We start from the raw sequence: 24,882 nt of genomic DNA on the forward strand, positions 1-24,882 counted from the left end.
GAATGATAAAAATGCTAACAGTGGCACACAGTGGAACAAACAATATGATACAGATCCTGGATGTGGTTTGTGAATGTCTAAATTTAGGAAACAGGCTCAGCACCCATACATAGCTCAGTGAGTAGGGTGCCACCCACATACATCAAAGCTGGCAGGTTCAAGCCCTGCCCAGGCCTGCTAAACAACAATGACAACTGCAACCAAAAAATAGCCAGGCATTGTGGCGGGCACCTGTAGTCCCAACTACTTGGAAGGCTGAGGCAAGAAAATCACTTAAGCCCAGGAGTTTGAGGTTGGTATGAGCTGTGATGACATAGTGAGACTGTCTCAAAAAATAATAATAAAGTTTAAGAAACACTGCTCTCTGGCAAGAGTCAGCAAACTATGACCCATGTACCATCTTGCCTGCTGCCTATTTATATAAATAAAGTTTTATTGGAACCCAGACAAGCCAACACATTTATGTACTGCCTAGGGCTGCTTTTGTACTACAAGGGCAGAGTTGAGTGAGGGGCTGTGACAGAGACCCAAAGGCCCACGAAGTCTAAAATATTTACTATCTAGCCCTTTACAAAAAAGTTCTTCAATTCCTGATCTATAGCATACCATGAAGGCGATGAAACTGTAGCCAAGAGTCCTGTTTGCCCCAGGTCACAAGGCCAGAGGGTGGGAGCCCAACTGCTTCCAAATAACCTACGTTTCCTACTAGGAACACAATCGTGTGTGTGTGTGTAACATGCATTCACATGTTCCGGGCTATGTACCTCTCTTCCAGGATTCACAGCCAGCCTGGTATTAGCACTGTCACTATTTTTACACCAGCCTTGAGCTTCACCATGGACTCTGGGGGTGTTAGTCATCACTGCATCCCCCAGAGTGCTCAGCATAGGGCAAGACAAACAGGAGAGCTAGATGAGGCTTATTTATATCCAAACACCAGCACAGGGCTTTTCTGCAACAAATGTTCACATTAAATGTCCCCTAGCTGTGGGTCTACAAAACAACAACCTGCCTTGGTTTTTTAAAAAAAGAATTTTATGCAAGAGGGACTTTACCTAACAATTGCAATCAGTGTAACCTGGCTTATTGTACCCTCAATGAATCCCCAACAATAAAAAAATATATATATTAAAAAAAAAAGAATATTTCCATAAACTAAAAAAAAAAAAAAAGAATTTTATCTTCCTGGCTTTTTCCCCCATAGCAGCATCAGGTATAAACACACAGACTTCTTTTTTTTTTTTTTTTGTAGAGACCGAGTCTTACTGTACCGCCCTCAGGTAGAGTGCTGTGGCGTCACACGGCTCACAGCAACCTCTTAACTCTTGGGCTTATGCGATTCTCTTGCCTCAGCCTCCCAAGCAGCTGGAGCTACAGGCGCTGGCCACAACGCCCGGCTATTTTTTGGTTGCAGTTTGGCCGGGGCTGGGTTTGAACCCGCCACCCTCAGCATATGGGGCTGGCGCCCTACTCACTGAGCCACAGGCGCCGTCCAACACACAGACTTCTTCTCAGAGGTAGGTAGTTAATGTTCAGTAATTATAACTTTTCTGGAACACTGGATTGTAATCACTTTGTAAGATCTGCTTTGGTACATTTCATAAGCAAAGAACTTTAATTAGAGGGGCTATATTAGCAGAGCTGTACAAAATAAAAATGTAATGTGTGAAAATAATTAGAGCAGCTACCTGAATAATCTCCCTAAAATTATAAGACGGTCTTGCAGATCCTAAACTCTTCACCTAATTAGAGTATTTTTAAGCAAACACATGTCTCTTACAGTCTAATATCTTCAGACAAGGAAATTAGGCATCACCTAGGCAAGAAAGATACCATCAAGCAAAAAAAAAAAAAAAGAAAGAAAGAAAGAAAGAAAAACCCACAGATGCATGTCAGAAGATATTACTGACCTATCATTAGGAGGGCCAAAATTTTCATTCATTCACTTATTTACGTAACAATTGAGAGCATGTATGTAAAGTGACATGCTAGGTCCTTGGATGACACACAGATGAAATGGGTGTGGAAACTTCCCTCAATGAACCTAGATGAAAAAACTTCAGTGTGTTCAGCCAATCACTCTGCTTGAGACGTTAACAAATTTCATATTAGGAAAGGGATGAGCAAATGCAAAGTTTGTGGCCACGTACGTATGGGAAACTCTAAGTTCAACAAAGTTATACAGGGTTTGCCTTAGGCGTTCTTAGAGCCTTTAAAATATTCCCATATAATTGACTACCCCTCGCCAAGTTATGCGCTCAAAGAATACCATCACCAGACTAGTGCCTCATGGAACATCCTTTGAGGAATACCGTTCAGGCCAGCTAACTTTAAAGCAGCCTGTGAGTGCTAAAAGAGACAGAGGAGCGTGAACAGAGGTAAACTGGGGAATGTTTTAGGAACTGGCTCTCCTAAGGAGGAAAAGAGAAACCCTGGTGTTGCCAATTGCCATGGTGTAAATACTTCTACTACGGCTGATTTTAAGCTAGCAACTTGATGTCACTGAACACAAAGTTGGGAAGAGGTGCACACAGTTGGCTCCATCATACTACGTACTGCAATGTTAGGGAAGAAAATCTAATTCCCAGCGAGAAGAATGGCAGGCAAGGAGAGAGCAGTCTGTTCTAATCCATGCCCCCTCTACCTAGCCTGAGTTTCTTGTAACCAACAGCCCACAGATAGAATAGAAATTGCGATAGCCAGGGAGAATGAAAATTTATTGTACGAAAAAATACACCACATTTAGGCCAGGCACAGTGTCTCACATCCATAATCCTAGCAACTCTGGGAGGCTGAGGCAGGAGGACCACTTGAGCTCAGGAGTTTAGAGACCAGCCTGAGCAAGAGCAAGACCCCGTCTCTACTAAAAATAAAAAACTAGCCGAGTATTGTGGCAGGTGCCTGTAGTCCCAGCTACTAGGGAGGCTGAGGTAAGAGTATCACTTGAGCCCAGGAGTTTGAGATTGCAATGAGCTATGATGATGCCATGGCAACTCTACCCAGGGCAATAGAATGAGACTTGGTCTCAAAAAACATATATACTAAAAAATACCAAAAAAAAAAAAAAAAAGAACCCTACATCATCACTTAAAGGATTTACAGCCCTTTTTGTAAGGAGTAATCTTCCCTGAAAATTCTGCCACCTCCAGTCTAATTCGTGCTTTAAATCTAACAGTTATATTCACACTGATGGAAGACCCAGCTCAGGACTCCTGCATTAAAGGGAGGCAGGAAGAAAAGAGTTCTCGGTGAGAAACCACAGGCTATTTTGACCAGTGTGGATCTTTGCTGCTTACCTGCCTGGCTTTTTGATAAATGACCCCAAATTTGAACGTGTTGTTGACATCATGTTCATCGTAGGACACAATCATCTGGGAGGCCTGGAAAATATGGGAAAAAGAAAATCAAGATTGTTAACTTTCAGGCAAATGAGGAAGCAAATGGAAGATCACCCCTTTAGGTTGAGAATGTACCTCCTGGTATGAAATATCCACACATATGGAGGAAGAGAAAGGGAGAAATAATAAGACAGGATGCAACTCCAAAGGTCCTAGCCAGGCAGACACCTGGGCTTCCCCAGTGGTAACCAAACCTCTGTATCATCTATTCTGTTCTCATCCAGATGTGCCAAGCAAGGCTTGGGCACATGAATCCAGAAGGACTCAGGGAACTGACTTTACTCCAGTGTTTTATCTGTGGTGTAGAAAATGAAGAATCCCAAAACCGTTCAGCAAGGATGACACCAGTTCTAATTCCACCTCTAATCAGCAGTATGACTTTGAGCAAGTCACTACTCCTCCTAGCCCAGACTTCAATCCCTTATCCATAAAATGAGAGGTCTCTAAAAAGACCACTCAAAGGAGGAACACACCCTAATACAATACGCAAATAAGAAAAGAAAAACCCAAACATTTGTTCTACCTAAGTGTCCATTATGCTCCATACAGTTGATGTCTGGGGTCAGAAACACTAAACTCTGGGACCAAGCATGGTGGCTTATGCCTGTAATCCTAGCACTTTGAGAAGCAAGGCAGGAGGACAGCTTGAGGCCAGGAGTTTGAGACCAGCCCTCACGAACAAGAGCGAGACCCATCTCTACAAAAGTAGAAAAATCAGTCAGGCATGGTGGCGCATGCCTGTGGTGCCAGCTACTGGGGAGGCTGAGGCAGGCAGACTGATTGAGTCCACGAGTTTGAGCAGCGGTTCTCAACCTGTGGGTCACGACCCCTTTTTAACAATGGAAATACATTGCGGCATTAGGAAGGTTGAGAACCACTGAATTTGAGGTTTCTGGGAGCTAGGCTGACATTGCTGCACTCCAGCCCATGTGACAGAGTAAGACCCTGTCAAAAAAAAAAAAAAAAAAGGGGAGGGAGGGACTCAAAAGAAACATTAAACTTTGGTTTTAAATCTGCTGCTTTGCTTCTTTTACCTACTTAGCTTTGAATGAGTCTCTTAACTACCCTGGGGCTCAGTTTCTCCATGTGTTAAATGGAGAAGTATGGTTATGAAGATTCAATGAACATAAAGCAGCTACCGTGCACAGCATCATCATTATCTGTTACCCTCCAGGAAGCTCACAGCTGAACCACTTTATGGAGAAAGAGAAGAAAATCTAGGAATACCATCAGGATACTCTCTGCAATAAAAAGGAAAGATTCAACCACATTGTAGGGGCAGAACAAACCAGGCACCACTTGGTGGCTGGAATAAGTGGCCCACATTAGGCTGCCACCCACTTAGATCTCGGAGGGTCTCAGGGGCCTGAGGAAGTGAACATTTCTCAGCTACCACAGCCAGGGCACAGCTGCCCAACCTGGAAGGAGCCCTCCACTCTCGCTAGGGAAGAGTCAAAGGGAAGGAACAGCTTCCCTGCCAAGAAGAGGCACCAGGCTAGTGAAGACCTTCCAAGGAACGTTCTAAACTCTGCAGATTTCAAAAACACACACATGCACACATCTCAGCCAGATTAACATCCCAGCCGGACTCAGCAGTCCTTCAAATATAGAAAACATGAAAATACAGCTGCTCTTCTGTTATTACCAAAGCCGGAGGCTCTCCAAGTTATTAGAGACCTATGCAAATAAACATCATAGACCCTCTCAGTAGATGTGATTTGACAACAAAAACTGCCAAACCTGTAGTTAAGTTCACCCTTTGTAATGGGGTTTTAATGTCTGGTTAAACCTCACTAATTCAGTTCTAATTATAAAAAGGAAGTCAGACTGGATGGTAGAAAATGTCCAGTGGAGTGCAGCAAATTCCTGGTAAAGTTTCTACAGATGCCAAACAGTTAAAAGGGGGCATCCAAGAGAAGGGCTCTGCGCAGGAGAGGGAAGACAGGGGCTCTAAGAGTGTCATGCCCAATCGTGAACATGTAAGGCATTTGTTCCAGGATATTCTGGATGTCTCAGCTAGGACAGGGCTTCTCTTCCCTGCAAAACATCTCATCCCACTGTTTCTGGTTGTCAGAGCTGGGACTCAGGGAATGGGCAGATCCGGCCCCAGCACGGCCCACAGCAGACGCCCAGATGCACAGCTCTACTTCCATTTGTTCTTTCTAGCCCCCTGGCTCACAAAAAGTTGATGAGCAGTGGGGCTTGTCCTGTGGCCAATTTCAAACAATTAACCGTCTGCAGGTGATTTAAGTGCTGTCATACCATCGTGTTCCTGAGTGGGTTTGTTGGCTTGTTTTGTGATTATTGCTTGTCTCCCCTGTATCAGAACTGAGGTCAGAATCCGGCCAATCCTAAGGAAACTGATAGCAGAGAACCAGCCAGTTTATTAATAAAGGCTGGACAAAAGCTTGTGAGGCCCCAGAGCTGTGGGAACATGGGCAATGGGGAGCCACACTCTGGCCTTTTACATAGGTCACTAAGAAACTTTTGAGACAGACTACGTTATGGTTCATTATCTCACTTCCAAGAAACAGGGCTGACAGCATCCTTTCTGATTCACACGAGCAAATTTCAACTTTGTTTGGTTAACTGATGTTGCTGGGAGCGCTTCATTGGTTTCCATCCATGTGGATTTTACATTTCATGATGTTGGTGTATCTCAAAACTTTCATAATGACCCATGTACTTCTCAATGAGTTCTGCCTTCTGCAGAATGACATCAAGCTGGATCTGTGCCTGCCCCCAACAGTAGAACCACGCCCCACCCCAGTACCAGCCTCAGGGAGGTCCAACTGGAGTGGTGTAGAGGAGGAATAACATTGCCATCCTCTGCCCCCTTCACAACAGGTTGAAGACCACTTCAACTGGACCCAGAGGCCTAGCATGGCTGAGGATGGGTTCTCAGTGGACCAGTCCATAAAGGGGTGGACAGAAAGGGAGGGAGACATGGAGGTTTGTTGTGGAGACCCTACAAAACCCCACCATGATGCAGAGAATGCCCCCAGAGAGCCACAGGTGTGTAAACCCAGGCCTAGCTGCAGAGCCCGTGAAAGTCCTCACCTTGGGGTACAGGACAGGGTTGAATTTCAGCCCCACTGCGTCGTCACAGAAAGCCTGATCAGGGAGAGAAACACACAGGTCAGGGACCACATCCACAGCGTACACCCGGGCTCCTCTCAAACGGGCTCTGCTGCTCACTAACATACGCTCGGCTAAGTCAACTAACCTTTCTGGAGTTTCCTGATAAAGTGAGGGGACAAAATGAAGCCTGAGACCTGTCTCCGTTCTGACCTGATGACAATGCCAAAAAGTCAGCCATCCCCTATTCCTACCAAGGGGATTCGGCACACTCTACCTGGCGTTCCTGCTCCCAGAGTGCCAACCCCAATCCAGCCAAACATCCTTCTCACCCCACTTTACAAACGTGGTTGCAAGGTCCCAGTATCCTAAAGCAGTGACATAGAGCCCCTCTGCTGGCTGACAGCTCCTCACTAAAGGGAGTGCTCAATCTGGGTCATCTGTCAGCCCAGCTCAGACCTCTCCTCTGCCATGAAGGCTTCCCTGGCCACCCTCTCCCCAGCCCCTTGAAGTGCTAAAGTACTCACGAGCAACACCTAGCAACAGGGTGAGCTGGGGAGGGTGCAGGAAAGATGGAGGCATCTGCCAACAGTTCCCCCACCCACATCTATGTAGTCAAGGGCCAAAGAGTAAAGTGGTTCTGCCCCTCCAAGGGCAGTGCCTACCGGGGACAAGCCTGCACCCTAACCCCCAGAGGCCATCCCTGGGCTGACAGAGCAAGGCACCTGCTCTCAGGGGTTGGCTTTTACCTTTGCAATCTGTGGGACGCTGGGCAACTTGCTCAGTCCCGCCAAGGGGATCCGTTCATGCACCGTCTTCAGTTTGGACCTGCACATGTGGATATGGTGAGAGAAGAGCATTCACAATAAACAGAGTCATGAGGAAGGAGGCTGAGACCATCCCAGGCAGGGGCACTTGCTGCAGGTCTCCCTGGGTCAGATCTGCCTCAAACCCATGTGTTGGGCACTACTCAATTGGTGGGAAGATGGAATCCTACTTAGGTACCCCATGGGAGGTGGATACTTAAAGAACATGCCTGGTATATGTGTCTGCCACTGAAAAATACAAATGGCCACCTTCAAGGTCACCATTAATTTTTGGTATTTTGTGTTCTCCCAAAGAATTAAAACACAGCCCCTATTTGTGTTTTGCCACACAATTGAACCTTTATGAAAAGAAACTCTAATGTTTGAAAATATGGATTTACTCAAAATATAAATGAGATGGAGTTTGCTTTATAAAGGGATTCACCATAGGACTCTAAATTTAGCCTGTTCCCCTGATTCATTTAGCACATTATGAAAATGTTGAATTTTGCTGAATGCTTTTCTGCATCTGCTGAGATAATCATATGGTTTTTAATCTGTTAACCTGGTGAATTACATTTCTGTCGAGCCATCTTTTTATTCCATGAGTAAAACTCCACTCGCTTTTGATGTATTATTTTAAATATCCTGCTAAATTTATTAATATAGTAGTAACCCCTTACCCATGATTTCATTTTCCATAGTTTCAGTCATCCACGGTCAACCATGGTGCAAAAATATTAAATAGAAAATTCCAAAAACAAACCATTCATAACTTTTAAATTGTACGCTATTCTGAGTAATATAATTAAATCTCACACCATCCCACTCTGTCCTGCTCCATCACACTCAGGACGTGAACCATCCCTTTGTCCAGATTATCCCCGCTGAACACAGTCCCTGCCCAAGAGTCACTTAGCAACCATCTCAACGATAAGATCACCTGTCACAGTATCACAGTGATTGTGTTCAAGAACCCTTATTTTACTTAACAATAGCTCCAAAGCTCAAGAGTAGTGATGCTGGCAATTCAGATAGGCCAAAGAAAAGCAGGAAAGTGCTTCCTTTAAGTGAAAAGGTGAAAGTTCTCAACTTAAAAAGGAAAAGAAAAAAGTCATATGCTGAGGTTGCTAAGATCTACAGTAAGAACAAATCTTCTATCCACGAAATTGCGACAAAGAAAAAAGAAATGCGTGCTAGTTTTGCTGTCATATGTCAAACTACAAAAGTTAACAGCCACAGTGCATGATAAGTACTTAGATATGGAAAAGGCATTTAATTTGTGGGTAAAAGACATGAACAGAAATGTTTTCCTATTGATGGCAATCAGTTTGAGGACTATCTGAGGTTTCAGACATTCACTTGGAGTCTTGGAATGTATTCCCCATGAATAAGGGCAAACCAGTGTACTTTATTTAAATTTTCACATCTATGTTCAAGAGTAACACTGGCCGGTTTGTTTGTTTTCTCATACTTCCATTGCCAGGTTTTGATAACAAGGTGTTATTCTAGCCTTGTAAAATTGCTGGGTAGCTTCTCATCCTTTGAAATGGTTTGTATTTTTCCATTCCTTAAAGGTTCACTAAGCCCCATGTGTGACATCTCTGGGCCTACTATTTTTTTATAGGACACTTTTTGCTACCAATACAAGTTCTTTAGCAGAGAATATTTAGGTTTTCTATTCCTTATTGGGTCGATTTTGGTAATTTATGTTTTTCTACAAAAGTATTCATCAAATTGACTAATACAAAGTTGTTTTAGGAATCCTCTTAGGACTTCATCTTTAGTTGTAGCTATGTCCCGACCTTCATTGCTGTTAATACTATTTATTTGCTCGTATCTTTTATCTGTTTCCCTTAATCAGTCTTAGCCGGAGGTTCATCTATTGTATTAGTCTTTTCAGAGAGAAAGCTTTTGGTCTTGTTGATCATCTCTATTCTTTTTCATTTTTGCTTTCTACTTCAGTACTCCGTTCTTGTCTATTTTATTTCCTTCCTTGTATTTTCAATCAAAGGGTTTTCTGGAATTCCTTTTCTAATCTCCTAACCTACATACGTACTCATTTAATCTTCCTTCCTTTTAACAAGTGCATTTAGAACTATATCTCTCTACATACCACTCTAAGTGCATCCCACACATTCTGGTAGTATTTTCACTGTCATTTCATTCTAAATATTTTGTCAGTTCTTTCGTGATTTCCTCTTTAGCCTATGAGTTATTTAAAAGGGCTTTTTAACTTTCTAAATACAAGACTGTTTTCCCTTCAATATTTTAATGGACTTGTAATTCAATTGTTTTATATTCAAGTAACATAATCTATATATTATTGGAAATGTATTGACTTAATACATGGACTTTTTAAAATTTATTTTTTTATTGTTAAATCATAGCTGTGTACGTTAGTGCAATCAAGGGGTACAATGTGCTGGTTTCATATACAATCTGAAATATTCTCATCACACTGTTCAACGTAGCCTCCATGGCATTTTCTTAGTTATTGTATGAAGACATTTGTATTCTGCCTTTAGTAAGTTTTGCCTGTACCCATTCTAAGATGCACCGTAGGTGTGGCCCCACCCATTACCCTCCCTACCCCTTCCTTAGCCCTTTCCTCATAGTCTTGTGCTATAGTTGGGTTATAGTCTTCATACGAAAGCTATAATTTAGCTTCATAGTAGGGCTGAGTACATTGGATACTTTTTCTTCCACTCCTGAGATACTTTGCTAAGAAGAATATGTTCCAGCTCCATCCATGTAAACATGAAAGAGGTAAAAGTCTCCATCTTTCTTTAAGGCTGCATAATATTCCATGGTATACATGTACCACAATTTGCTAGTTCATTCGTGGGTCGATGGGCACTTGGGCTTCTTCCATGACTTAGCAATTATGAATCGGGCTGCAATAAACATTCTGGTACAGATGTCTTCGTTATATTGTGATTTTCGGTCTTCTGGGTATAAACCTAGTAAAGGAATTATAGGATGGAATGGCAGGTCTATTTTTAGATCTCTAAGTATTCTCCAAACATCCTTCCAGCAGGAACGTATTAGTGTGCTTTCCCATCAGCAGTGTAGAAGTGTGCCCTTTTCTCCACATCCACGCCAACATCTCTGGTTTGGGGATTTTGTTATGTGGGCTACTCTTCCTGGGGTTATGTGATATCTCAAAGTAGTTTTGATTTGCATTTCTCTGATGATTAAGGATGATGAGCTTTTTTTCATGTGTTTATAGATCGTGCATCTGTCTTCTTTAGAGAAGTTTCTCTTCAAGTCCCTTGCCCACCCTGAGATGGGATCATGTGTTCTTTTCTTGCTAATACATTTGAGTTCTCTGTGGATTCTGGTTATTAGACCTTTATCGGAGGTATAACCTGCAAATATTTTCTCCCATTCTGAGGGTTGTATGCTTGCTTTACTTACTATGTTCTTGGCTGTGCAGAAGCTTTTTAGTTTGGTCAGGTCCCAGTAGTGTATTTTTGATACTGCTTCAATTGCCTGGGGAGTCCTCCTCATAAAATATTCACCCAGGCCAATTCCTTCAAGAGTTTTCCCTGCACTTTCTTCAAGTATTTTTACAGTTTCATGTCTTAAGTTTAAATCTTTTATTCAGTGAGAGTCTATCTTAGTTAATGGTGAAAGGTGTGGGTCCAGTTTCAATCTTCTACAGGTTGCCAGCCAGTTCACCCAGCACCATTTGTTAAATAAGGAATCTTTTCCCCACTGAATGTTTTTAATTGGCTTGTCAAAGATCAAATAACAGTAAGTAGCTGGATTCATCTCTTGGTTCTCTATTCTGTTCCAGACATCTACGTCTCTGTTTTTGTGCCAATACCATGCTGTTTTGATCACTATCGATTTATAGTACGGTCTCAGGTCTGATAGCATGATTCCTCCTGCTGTGTTTTTATTGCTGAGTAATGTTTTGGCTTTTCAAGGTTTTTTCTGATTCCATATAAAACGAAGTATTATTTTTTCAAGATCTTTAAAATATGACAATGGAGCTTTAATAGGAATTGCATTAAAATTATATATTGCTTTGGGTAGTATAGACATTTTAACAATGTTGATTCTTCCCAGCCATGAGCATGGTATGTTTTTCCATTTGTTAACATCTTCAGCTATTTCTTTTCTTAAAGTTTCATAGTTCTCTTTGTAGAGATCTTTCACATCCTTTGTTAGGTATACTCCCAAATATTTCATCTTCTTTGGCACTACTGTGAAAGGAATAGAGTCCTTGACTGTTTTTTCAGCTTGATTATTGTTGGTATATATAAAGGCTACAGATTTATGGGTGTTGATTTTGTAGCCTGAGACATTGCTGTATTCCTTGATCACTTCTAAAAGTTTTGGAGTAGAATCCCTAGTGTTTCACTCATCTGCGAAGAGTGAAAGTTTGATCTTTTCTGACCCTATGTGGATATCCTTGATCGCCTTTTCTTCCCTCATTGCAATGGCTAAAACTTCCATTACAATGTTAAAGAGCAATGGAGACAATGGGCAACCTTGCCTGGTTCCTGATCTAAGTGGAAATGATTTCAATTTAACTCCATTCAATACGATATGGGCTGTGGGTTTGCTGTAGATGGCCTTTATTAGTTTAAGAAATGTCCCTTCTATACCAATTTTTTTAAGTGTTCTGATCATGAAGGGATGCTGGATATTATCAAAAGCTTTTTCTGCATCAATTGAGAGAATCATGTGGTCTTTATTTTTTAGTTTGTTTATGTACTGAGTTACATTTATAGATTTACGTATATTGAACCAGCCTTGAGAGCCTGCAATAAATCCCACTTGGTTGTGGTGTATAATTTTTTTGATGTGTTGTTGGATTCTGTTTGTTAGGATCTTATTGAGAATTTTAGCATCTATATTCATTAGTGATATTGGTCTATAATTTTCTTGTTGGGTCTTTCCCTGGTTTAGGGATCAAGGTGATGTTTGCTTCGTAGAATGTGTTGGGTAGTAGTCCTTCCTTTTCTATATTTTGGAAGAGGTTTAGTAATATAGGTACTAGTTCTTCTTTAAAGGTTTGGTAGAATTCTGATGTAAAGCCATCTGGTCCTGGGCTTTTCTTTTTAGGGAAATTTTGTATAGTTGATGCTATTACAGAACTTGATATAGGCCTGTTCAACATTTCCACTTCATTCTGGCTATGTCTTGGTAGGTGGCGTCCTTCCAGGTATTGGTTGATTTCTTTCAGATTTTCATATTTCTGAGAGTAGAGTTTCTTGTAGTATTCATTAAGGATTTTTTGAATTTCTGAGGGGTCTGTTGGTATTTCATTGTTACCATTTCTGATTGATGAAATTAGAGATTTTACTCTTTTTTTCCTGGTTAGGTTGGCCAAAGGTTTATCTATTTTATTGATCTTTTCAAAAAACCAACTTTTGGATTTATTGTTCTGTTGTATAATTCTTTTGTTTTCAATTTCATTTAATTCTGCTCTGATTTTGGTTATTTCTTTTCTTCTGCTGGGTTTGGGGTTGGAGTGTTCTTCCTTCTCCAGTTGCTTGAGATGTCCTGTTAAGTTATTATCTTCCTCTCTTTCCATTTTCTTGAGGAAGGCTTGCAGTGCTATAAATTTCCCTCTTAGTACTGCCTTTGCAGTATCCCAGACGTTCTGGTAATTCGTGTCTTGATTGTTGTTTTGTTCCAAAAATTTGGTGATCTCCTTCTTAATCTAGTCTATAACCCATCTATCCTTCAGCATAAGGTTGTTTAGCTTCCATGTTTTTGTATGGGTATGCAGGTTCCTGTTGTTATTGAGTTCAACTTTTATTCCAGGATGGTCTGAGAAGATGCAACGAATAATTTCTATTTTTTTTTAATTTGCTGAGGTTAGATTTGTGGCTTATGATGCGGTCGATTTTGGAGTATGATCCGTGGTCTGATGAGAAGAATGTGTATTCAGTTTTGTTGGGATGAAATGTTCTGTAGGTATCTGTTAAGTCCAGATGTTGAATGGTTAAGTTTAAATCTAAAATTTCTTTGCTTAGCTTCTTTTTGGAGGATCTATCCAGCACTGCTAAAGGAGTGTTAAAATCTCTAATGCATAGACTTTTTAATTTTTCTCTTCCAAGTGGGCTTCAAAAAATAATTTTTTCTTTTGTTGAAAGCAGGAATAGATGTGACAAGATCAAAATTGTTAATTGTATCATTCGAATTTTCTATAGCTTCCTAAATTTTTCCCACTTAATCCTTTGGTTTCTGAGAGATATTATCAAAATCTCCTTTTATAACTGAGGACTTGTCTGCTTCTCCCTATATTTGTCAGTATTGCTTTTTTAAATTCAAGACCACATTACTAAGTACAAGTTCATGACTGTTAAGATGTTCTGGGTGAGCTAGTCTCTTGATCATCATGTAGGCTGAGGACTCTGAGGGAGTCTAGTAAAAGGCATCTTTCTTTCCCTGTCCAGGTTCTGAATGAATTCGGAAACAAAAAAAAAAAAAAATGACACAGTAAAGCATTGGGAGTCAAAATAGCTCCTTTGTTACTGATAAAGTAGGCGTGCATAGCTTAGTGTGAAGATGAAATAGGTTTTACTAGACCCCAGAATGAGCCAAACTTACCCACCCAGTAGTGCTTAGCAGGATCAAGACCCCTCCTGTGAGGGCTACTCAGGTAACACTAGTATAAAAGGCCATGGAGGGGGGACCCAAGTGCTTGCTTATAAACGCACCAATCAGAGAGGGCAGAAAGAGCCAGGGTGTTACACAAAAGTGTTCCCTCCACACTCCAGGGAACATCGGAAGTGAGGAAGAACTATGCTTTTGTGCTAAAATTCTATTTTGTCTGATACTAATATTGCTATGCCAGCTTTCTGGGTTAGTATTTTCCCAGCATATCTTTTTCCATTCCTTTGTTTTGAATCCATCCATGTCATTTTTCCTTAGTTACATCTCTTGTAAACAGAATATAGCTATATTTTCAATTCAATCTGATAGTCCAATATTTTAATAGGCTAATTTAATCTATTTATAAGTGCTGTTTATTAACATATTTGGAATTATTTCTAATCTATCATTTTACATTTTCTATTTTCCATGCTTTCTTTCCTTTTTTCATTTTATTTCTCCTTTCCTTCTTTCAATTGAATAAAACTATGGGGGTTTTGTTCTCTTTTTGCCTTTTTTTGTTCTTTTCTTATCCCTCTTCTAATTTTGGAGCTATAGATTATATTTCTATATCTTCCAATACACATATTTAAATATTATTTTCTAAGAAATCTAAAACTGTAATCTTTCTCCTCAGGGGGAAAAATGAGGAGGAAAAAAGATGTCTGCTTTATCCATTTATCCACTGAACTCTTTCCTACCCACTGTCCTTGCTACTTTGATTTATAAATTTAGTTCAAGGCTTTTTTTTTTTTCTTCTGATAGTGTCTCACTCTGTGGCCTCAGTTAGAGTGCAGTAGCATCATCATACCTCACTACAATCTCAAACTCTCAGGCTCAAGCAATCTTCCTGCCTCAGCCTCCCAAGTAGCTACAATCACAGGCATGTGCCACCACCATACCTAGCTAATTTTTCTATTTTTGGTAGAATGGTGCCTCACTCCTTCTCAAGCTGGTCCCTAACTCCTGACCTCAAGTGATCCTCCCACCTCAGCCTCCCAAAGTTCTAGGACTTCAAGCCTCTTTTAAAACTTGCAAAACATTACTTTTCCAGCCAGAAATTAAATATACCAATAGTTTACCTATTTCTTGTCACTTCTTAATTAAATCTTTTTTTTTTAGGTCCTCTTTTCTTCTAGCTTAAATACATCCTTTAGTAATTCTTTCAGGGAGAATCTGTGAGTGGTATCATGCTCCCTTCATTTTTCTTATGTCTGAAACTGTTTTATCTTTTATTTGCTGATAATTTTTCTGAGTTAGAATTACAGGGTAAGAGGGTTATTTTGTTTTTCTTTTTCTAAACACTTTAAAGATTATTGTCCCTTTGTCTTCCAACAACTAACATGGCTTTGAAGAAACCTGTTCTCAGACTGGTTGTCATTATTTCATAAATAATTTGTCTTTATCCCTAGGTAGCTTTTACATTTTTTAAATCTTTGATTTCTGATGTTTTACTTCAACAAGTCGAGAAGTATTATTTTGTTTTAAAATTGTGCTCAGCCCCATGGTGTGCAATTTCTTAAATTCTGAAACATTCTCAAAGCTATTGCCTCTTTGAGTATTGTTTACTAATCTCTTTTTTTCTTTCCTTTTGGAACTCTTTGGAGACAAATGCTGGGACCTCCCTGTCTATTAGCCACATATCTTATCTTCTTTTTCATACACTTCAACTCTTTATCTGTTCTGCGTTCTGGGTGAATTCCTTGAAACTGGTTTCCAAGTCACAAATTCATTCTTTGAACAGACTAGATTTTATCCCCAACAATTTTTTTTTATTTATAATAATTCCAATTGCTTTCCTTTTATACCCATGTGTTTTTGGTTTATTTCCCCATATAACAATTTATCCATTGATAGATACTATTCATTCTTTATCTTTTTAAGATCTTAAATATATTTAAGTCATTTCAAAAGTGTACCATTATTTGCATTTCATCAGCAGTAAATCCTACTTGTTGACATTTTTAGATGTCTTTCTTAATGTCAGCTTTCCCCAGGTGTTTTGGAATTTTCCACCCACTTTTCTCTATTCTCAGTATAAGCAACCCTGGGTCAGTTCCCATCATGGCTGGGACAGCACAGTTCCAGGGATATCCTTCACATTGTTCCATCTGGTGGCCTGGATCATCCCCTGTGATAATCACCTGGCTTATCACAGCAGCCTCCTGACTCACTTTCCTGCTTCTAGCCTTGCTTTGTCTCCAAGCCATTCTCTTTATTCTAGTTCCAGTGATCATTCTACAGCACAAATCTGATCCTGACACTTTTGCTTTAGTAGCTCTCCTGTTGCTCTTAGTATAAAATTCAAGCTCATAAACATTGTCTATTCATTATCTAGATTTTCTTACCTCTATAGAATACTCTCTCAAACCTACACACACTCAGACACATATTCCACACTCCTTTGGGTTCTCCCCTACTATCTTTTACATCACCCTCACTAGCCTATGATGATTCGGGTCCATAAAAAGAAGATGATGAGTAAAACTGAGAACAGGAATAGGAATATCTAAAATTTATTGAATGTTTTATTTGGCTAAGTAACAAGATAAGAACTTATCCCTCACAGTATTCCTACTATGAGGCACGTTTAAGTCTTGGTTAAACAAAGACAGGATGAATAAATAAATTTCCTAATATTAACCATCCTTACACTACTAAAATAACTCTTTCTTGACTATAGTGAATTATTATAAGACAAGGTCTCACTCTGTCACCCAGGCTGGAGTGCAGTGGCATGATCATAGCACACCTCAAACACCTGGGCTCATGTAGTTGGGACTACAGGTGTGCACCACTATGCCCAGCTAATTTTTGTATTTTTATTCTTTGTAGAGACAGGGTCTTGAACACTTAGCCTCAAGTGATCCTTTTCCTCCCAAACTGCTGAGCTTACAGGCATGAGCCAGAGAAGGCCATATAGTAAATTATTCTTAATAGTCTCTTTAGATTTGTCTTGAACTGATAATTTAAAACGTGTACTTTTATATTCATAAAAAATATTAGCGCCTACTTTTCCTTTCTTTCTTTTTTCTTTGCATTTCATTTGCCTGATTTTTTTCATGAGGATCTTGTAAGCATTATTAAACTAATCGGGAAGCTTTCCATATGGTTCTTTCCTCTTGAATAATTTAAATAAAATGAAATCTGTTCCTGTAAAATTTTAAATACCTTGTCTTTGAATTCTGAGATTCTTTCTTCTCCATGGTTTAATCTGTTGCTGAAACTCTCTGCTGTGTTGAAACTCCTTGAATGCCTCTTTCAATTCTTTAAGCTTCATTATATCCTTCCTAATTGTGTCCAAATCCTTGGTGACTTTATCTTTTTGTTTATTTCTTGAGATAATTTTGGACTTCTTTTTGCTGGTTTTCCACTTTCTCTTCAATTCCATTCATCTTATTTGATCTATAGTCATCCATATTCTGAATTCCCTATCTATCTTTTCAGCACTTTCTTTACGGCTGGGATTTTCTGCAGCATCTCCATCATGATCCCCCTGGTGGAGTTCATCTGTTCTGGTTTTTCCAGAGCTTTTTTGCTGGTTCTTCCCCATATGTGATTTCTCTTTTTATTTTCTAGTTCTTTCTATTTTTTCCCTTTCCCTTCCTCCTCTTTACCTTTTCTCACCTTAACTCTATGCTATTAGGTTGAGTTGACCCTAAGGTGTAATAGCAAAAAAAAGAAAAAAGAGAAGAAACAGAAAAGAAAAAGAATTTTTTATTAACTGTAATTATTAAAATCTGCTTTGACTGGCAAATAAATAGAAAAGGAACAAAAAGAGAAAAAAATTGACTGTAATTATTAAAATTCTCTTTGCTGCTTTAGAAAAAGAAATAGAAGAGGGAAAGAAAAAGAAAGCTTTGGACTATAATTATTAACATCTTCTTTGTTGCCTTCAAAGAAAGGGGGAAAACCTAAAAAAATTAAAAATAAAAATAATAAAAAATAATAAAAATATTCTCCTAAGCAAAGCATCGTAAGAATGGAAAAATAAGCATGGTGTGTACTCAATACCAATTCAAAACTAGTGGATTAACAAATACATGCTCACATGAGAGAAAAACTAAATTCAAGTAGGGGGGAAAGGGATAAGGGGTTGGGTACATTCCCACCCAGTGGGTACATTTCATGGGTATATGGCACACGTCCTGGGTGAAGAACACAACTACAATGTGGACTTTAACATTACAAAAGCAATGTATGTAACCTAATTGTATGTACCCTCACGTTAACCTGAAATAAAAAAATAACAATAATACAATTAAAAAATAAGTAAAATTTAAAATACTTACCTGCAAAACCATCTAGATCTAAAACCATTTAGAGAGATAATTCTTTGAGAACTTTTTCAGTTTATTCCATAGTTATTGGTCTGTTCAGACTTTTTACCTCATTTTAAGTTACATTTAATAAGGTTTACTTTCCTAGAAAGACATTTGTTTCAAATAAAATTTCCAGTGTAACAGCATGAATTGAACATAGCCTCTACTGGTAATCATTTAATCTTCTTCACATCTGTGGTTATGTGCCTTTTTATGACTAATTTTGTGCCTTTTAATTTTCTCTTTTTATTTATATTTGACTAGTTGCCTATTGTTCCCCCCCAACAAAAGCCTAGATTTACTTACCAAGTCTCATGTTCTTTTTATTTCTAATTTATTTATTTCTGCTTTAATCTTTATTAATTCATTCTTCTACTGTACTTTCATTAGGTAATAATATTTATGTAATAATATTGATGTAATAATAATAACAGCTGTCATTATTAAGTAGCCATAATATGAGGCCCTGACTCACCAGGGCATATGAGCAGTTAATAATTTTAAGGTAGATACTAGCATTACTATTTCACAGATGAGGAAACTGAGGCATAAAGAGGTTAGTATGAGCAGCAAAAACTTGCAACTACCATTCTTATTTAATAAGAAACCATTTAAGGCAATGAATTTTCCAGTAAGTACAGCTTTGAATATAACATGTAAGTTTTATAAATATAAGTGCAGCTTAGCTTTGCTCTTTGGGCCAAACATTATTTGAGACATTGCTTATTTCTAAATGGTTAGGTGGGTTTTTAAAAACATTTTGTTATTAATTTTTAGTTTTATTGATAAATTATAGGTGAATATATCCAGCGGAGTGTTTGCTTTTTGAAATGTATTTAGATTACTTGATGGTTCAAAAGCTCCTAAATATGCAGGCAATCAATACTTACCAGATTTTTAAAAATCAAATTTTCAAATTAACAGTCCAGTTAAAAAAGGAACAAAGCTTATGAACAGACAGTTCATAGTACATGAATACAAGTGGTTCTTAAGCATATAAAGAGATGCCTAGCATGATTGATATTAAGATTATTATCGATTTAAACTGCACTAAAATAACATTTCCACCTATCAGACTGACAAAAATTCAAGTGTTTGATGCTACATTCTACTGAAGCTTTGTAAAAACAAGCAATCTCCCACGTTGCTAAGAAAAGTTCAAATTGAGAGAGGCGGAGCAAGATGGCAGCCGAGTAACAGCTTCCTTGCATCTGGGCACTGTGAGTCTGGGGATATAGGACTCCAGGCATCTCTGGCTGGTGGGAACTGCCTATCATCACTCCTATGAGGATACAGGGAGTCAGCGAGAGACTTCTGGACCCCAAGAGGAGGACTAAAACCGTGGAAAACCGGCAAGTGGTCGCGTGTGTTCAATCCGTCTAAACCCGCCCACAACTGTAAGTTCAGTAGCAGCGAGACTGCAAACCAGAAAGGCCTTGCCTGTGAACTGTTTTGATGTCCTTGGACTTGGCACTGAGTTGAACTGCCTTGGGGAAGGCCTGAGCGGGAGTGCGGAGAACTTTGGCCGTTGTCTAGGGCCCCAGTCTGAGCCGCTGAGCCAGACGGAGCTAATAGTGTTTGGCGGTGGGTCACACGGATCCATTGTCAGTGATCTGCCCCTGCAAGCTCCACCCTCAGGGTCGCAGAGCTAGAAACGGGTGGGAGCTGGTAACCCAGCAACCAAGTAGCCTAAGGGTGGGGTCTGAGCCGCCTTGCAGCCCTAACCCTCAGGGGCAGAGTGAGACCGGTTTTGGCACACTGAGTAAGTGGATAGCCACTTCAGCAGCGATTCCAGCGAGAAAGCTGGGAAAGCTTCTGCTCAGCAAGTTTACAAGTTCAAAGTGCCTTTTAAGTAGGCTGAAGAGAGATTTAGGGTGTCTACCTGCTGGGGATTGAGAAATCAGCAGCCTCCAGTCGTATCAGAACTGTGACTAACATCTCATACCCCAGAAGACCACGTGTTGCCCAGACAATATTCAATAACATATACAAACTGCTTTGTTTTTGGTTGTGTATTTTTTTCTTTCCTTTTTTGTTTGGTTGTTTTTTTTGTTTGTTTATTTTGACGTTGCTGATGTTCTTTTGTTTTTTTAATTTCAATCTTTTCCACACAGATCCCTTTTTCTTTCTCAATTTTCCTACTTTAATTATAATTTCCCATTGCTGCCTTTTTTTAATAACTTCAACTTCATTTTTGCTAGTGTTTCTACCGATATAATTTGGTTTTTCACCCAATTTTATCCCTGTAAAGTTTTCTGTTTGCTTGTTTTGGTTTGATTTATAGCATTTTTGTCTTTCCTCTCTACTTGGTGGAGGTGGGGTACTGTGTCTGATCAGGTTAGCAAAGAGCTGCTGACCTCAAGGGAACCACGCAACTGGGCACCCCCTGAAGGTGGGGTTTTTTAAGGTTGTGTCAAAGTACCCTACTGTACATCTATATTGCCCTGTCTCCCTCTTTCTGTGCCTCTCTTCTTTTTGTCAATATTCCTTATACCCACCCCCTCTCCTTTTTCTATCTTTCTTTTTTTCTTATCACTCGGTCCTCCTTTCTTTCATCCCCTTTTTTTTTTGCTCTTCAACCTTCTCACGCTTCTGGTCCTGTAACCCTTAGTCCACAGGCACAAGAACTTAAAGAGCAAGAGGAAGTGAAAGGAAAATTAGGGCAAGGAAACAGATAAAAGAAATCACTCATGAGGAAGAATCAGCAGAAAACTCCAGGCAACATGAAGAACCAGTCTAGAACAACCCCACCAAGGGACCATGAGGTAGCTACTGCAGATGATTCCACCAGTATAGAAATGTTAGGAATGACAGAAAGGAAATTTAGAATACACATGTTGAAAACAATGAAAGAAATGATGGAAACAATGAAGGAAATTGCTAATAAAGTGGAAAATAACCAAAAGGAAATCCAAAAACAGAATCAAATAAGAGATGAACGATATGAAGAATATAAAAAGGATATAGCAGACCTGAAGGAACTGAAACAGTCAATTAGGGAACTTAAAGATGCAATGGAAAGTATCAGCAACAGGTTAGACCATGCATAAGAAAGAATTTCAGAGGTAGAAGACAAAGTTCTTGAGATAACTCAGACAGTAAAAGAGGCAGAACAGAAGAGAGAGAAAGCAGAACGTTCACTGTCAGAATTATGGGACTTTATGAAGCGTTCCAACATACGAGTTATAGGAATTCCAGAAGGGGAAGAAGAATGCCCCAGAGGAATGGAAGCCATACTAGAGAATATTATAAAAGAAAATTTCCCAAACATCACCAAAGATTCTGACACACTGCTTTCAGAGGGATATCGGACCCCGGGTCGCCTCAACTCTAACCGAGCTTCTCCAAGACACATTGTGATGAACCTGTCCAAAGTCAAGACAAAAGAAAAGATTCTGCAAGCTGCCAGGAGTAAGCGCCAGTTGACCTACAGGGGCAAATCCATCAGAGTGACCGCAGACTTCTCTAATGAAACTTTCCAAGCAAGAAGACAATGGTCATCTACCTTTAATCTACTTAAACAGAACAATTTTCAGCCCAGAATTCTGTACCCTGCTAAGCTAAGCTTCAAAATTGACGGAGAAATCAAATCATTTACGGATATACAAACATTGAGGAAATTCGCCACAACAAGACCAGCTCTACAGGAAATACTTCAACCTGTTCTGCACACTGACCACCACAATGGATCAGCAGCAAAGTAAGAACTCAGAAATCAAAGGACAGAACCTAACCTCCACACTGATGCAAAAGATAAAACTAAGCAATGGACTCTCACCAAATAAGATGAATAGAATACTACCACACTTATCAATTATCTCAATAAATGTTAATGGCTTGAATTCCCCACTGAAGAGACATAGATTGGCTGACTGGATTAAAAAACACAAGCCATCCATTTGCTGTCTGCAAGAAACACACCTGGCTTCAAAAGACAAATTAAAGCTCCGAGTCAAGGGTTGGAAGACAATTTTTCAGGCAAATGGAATTCAGAAGAAAAGAGGAGTTGCAATCTTATTTTCAGATACATGTGGATTTAAAGCAACTAAAGTCAAAAAAGACAAAGATGGTCACTTTTTATTGGTCAAGGGAAAACTACAACAAGAAGACATTTCAATTCTAAATATTTATGCACCCAATTAAAATGCTCCCAGATTCTTGAAGCAGACCTTACTCAGTCTGAGCAATATGATATCTGATAATACCATCATAACAGGGGACTTTAACACACCTCTTACAGAGCTGGACAGATCCTCTAAACAGAAATTAAACAAAGATGTAAGAGATTTAAATGAGACCCTAGAACAACTATGCTTGATAGACGTATATAGAACACTCCACCCCAAAGATAAAGAATATACATTCTTCTCATCACCCCATGGAACATTCTCCAAAATTGATCATATCCTGAGACACAAAACAAATATCAACAGAATCAAAAGAATTGAAATTTTACCTTGTATCTTTTCAGACCATAAGGCACTAAAGATGGAACTCAACTCTAACAAAAATGCTCAACCCCACCCAAAGGCATGGAAATTAAACAATCTTCTGTTGAATAACAGATGGGTGAAGGAAGAAATAAAACAGGAAATCATTAACTTCCTTGAGCATAACAACAATGAAGACACAAGCTACCAAAACCTGTGGGATACTGCAAAAGCAGTTTTGAGAGGAAAATTCATCGCTTTAGATGCCTACATTCGAAAAACAGAAAGAGAGCACATCAACAATCTCACAAGAGATCTTATGGAATTGGAAAAAGAAGAACAATCTAAGCCTAAACCCAGTAGAAGAAAAGAAATCTCCAAAATCAAATCAGAGATCAATGAAATTGAAAACAAAAGAATCATTCAGAAAATTAATGAAACAAGGAGTTGGTTTTTTGAAAAAATAAATAAAATAGATAAACCATTGGCCAGACTAACTAGAAATAGAAAAGTAAAATCTCTAATAACCTCAATCAGAAACGATAAAGGGGAAATAACAACTGATCCCACAGAGATACAAGAGATCATCTCTGAATACTACCAGAAACTCTATGCCCAGAAATTTGACAATGTGAAGGAAATGGATCAATATTTGGAATCACACCCTCTCCCTAGACTTAGCCAGGAAGAAATAGACCTCCTGAACAGACCAATTTCAAGCACTGAGATCAAAGAAACAATAAAAAAGCTTCCAACCAAAAAATGCCCTGGTCCAGATGGCTTCACTCCAGAATTCTATCAAACCTTCAAGGAAGAGCTTATTCCTGTACTGCAGAAATTATTCCAAAAAACTGAGGAAGAAGGAATCTTCCCCAACACATTCTATGAAGCAAACATCACCCTGATACCAAAACCAGGAAAAGACCCAAGCAAAAAGGAGAATTTCAGACCAATCTCACTCATGAATATAGATGCAAAAATTCTCAACAAAATCCTAGCCAACAGATTACAGCTTATCATCAAAAAAGTCATTCATCATGATCAAGTAGGCTTCATCCCAGGGATGCAAGGCTGGTTTAACATACGCAAGTCCATAAACGTTATCCACCATATTAACAGAGGCAAAAATAAAGATCACATGATCCTCTCAATAGATGCAGAAAAAGCATTTGATAAAATCCAGCATCCTTTTCTACCCATTTTTTTTTTTTTTTTTTTAGAGACAGAGTCTCACTTCACGGCCCTCGGTAGAGTGCCATGGCCTCACACAGCTCACAGCAACCTCCAACTCCTGGACTTAGGCGATTCTCTTGCCTCAGCCTCCCGAGTAGCTGGGACTACAGGCGCCCACCACAACGCCCGGCTATTTTTTGGTTGCAGTTTGGCCGGGGCTGGGTTTGAACCCGCCACCCTCGGTATATGGGGCCGGCGCCTTACTGACTGAGCCACAGGCACCGCCTCAGCATCCTTTTCTAATTAGAACACTGAAGAGTATAGGCATAGGTGGCACATTTCTAAAACTGATTGAAGCTATCTATGACAAACCCACAGCCAATATTTTACTGAATGGAGTAAAACTGAAAGCTTTTCCTCTTAGAACTGGAACCAGACAAGGTTGTCCTCTGTCACCTTTACTATTCAACATAGTGCTGGAAGTTCTAGCCAATACAATTAGGCAAGACAAGGAAATAAAGGGAATCCAAATGGGAGCAGAGGAGGTCAAACTCTCCCTCTTTGCTGACGACATGATCTTATACTTAGAGAACCCCAAAGACTCAACCACAAGACTCCTAGAAGTCATCAAAAAATACAGTAATGTTTCAGGATATAAAATCAATGTCCACAAGTCAGTAGCCTTTGTATACACCAATAACAGTCAAGATGAGAAGCTAATTAAGGACACAACTCCCTTCACCATAGTTTCAAAGAAAATGAAATACCTAGGAATATACCTAACGAAGGAGGTGAAGGACCTCTATAAAGAAAACTATGAAATCCTCAGAAAGGAAATAGCAGAGGATATTAACAAATGGAAGAACATACCATGCTCATGGATGGGAAGAATAAACATTGTTAAAATGTCTATATTTCCCAAAGCAATCTACCTATTCAATGCCATTCCTATCAAAGTACCTACATCGTACTTTCAAGATTTGGAAAAAATGATTCTGTGTTTTGTATGGAACCGGAAAAAACCCCGTATAGCTAAGGCAGTTTTTAGTAACAAAAA

General features: G+C 39.4%; 1 protein-coding gene across 7 annotated transcripts in view; it reads right to left on the reverse strand.

Moving 5' to 3' along the window:
• Positions 1-24,882, reverse strand: part of RAP1GAP2 (RAP1 GTPase activating protein 2) — a 261,007-nt gene that overhangs the window by 50,016 nt on the left and 186,109 nt on the right. For all 7 annotated transcript variants that reach the window (XR_008375566.1, XM_053569493.1, XM_053569496.1 and 4 more), the window contains 3 exons: positions 7,226-7,304; positions 6,459-6,512; positions 3,297-3,380 (listed from right to left, as the gene is read on the reverse strand). Coding sequence is in view for 6 of the 7 variants with exons in the window: in XM_053569493.1 (XP_053425468.1) it covers positions 3,297-3,380; positions 6,459-6,512; positions 7,226-7,304 (217 nt within the window). In the remaining variant the exon portion in view is untranslated. The remainder of the gene's footprint in view (positions 1-3,296; positions 3,381-6,458; positions 6,513-7,225; positions 7,305-24,882) is intronic.

This window comes from Nycticebus coucang, chromosome 18, assembly GCF_027406575.1.
Source record: "Nycticebus coucang isolate mNycCou1 chromosome 18, mNycCou1.pri, whole genome shotgun sequence".
Classification (NCBI taxonomy): domain Eukaryota; kingdom Metazoa; phylum Chordata; class Mammalia; order Primates; family Lorisidae; genus Nycticebus; species Nycticebus coucang.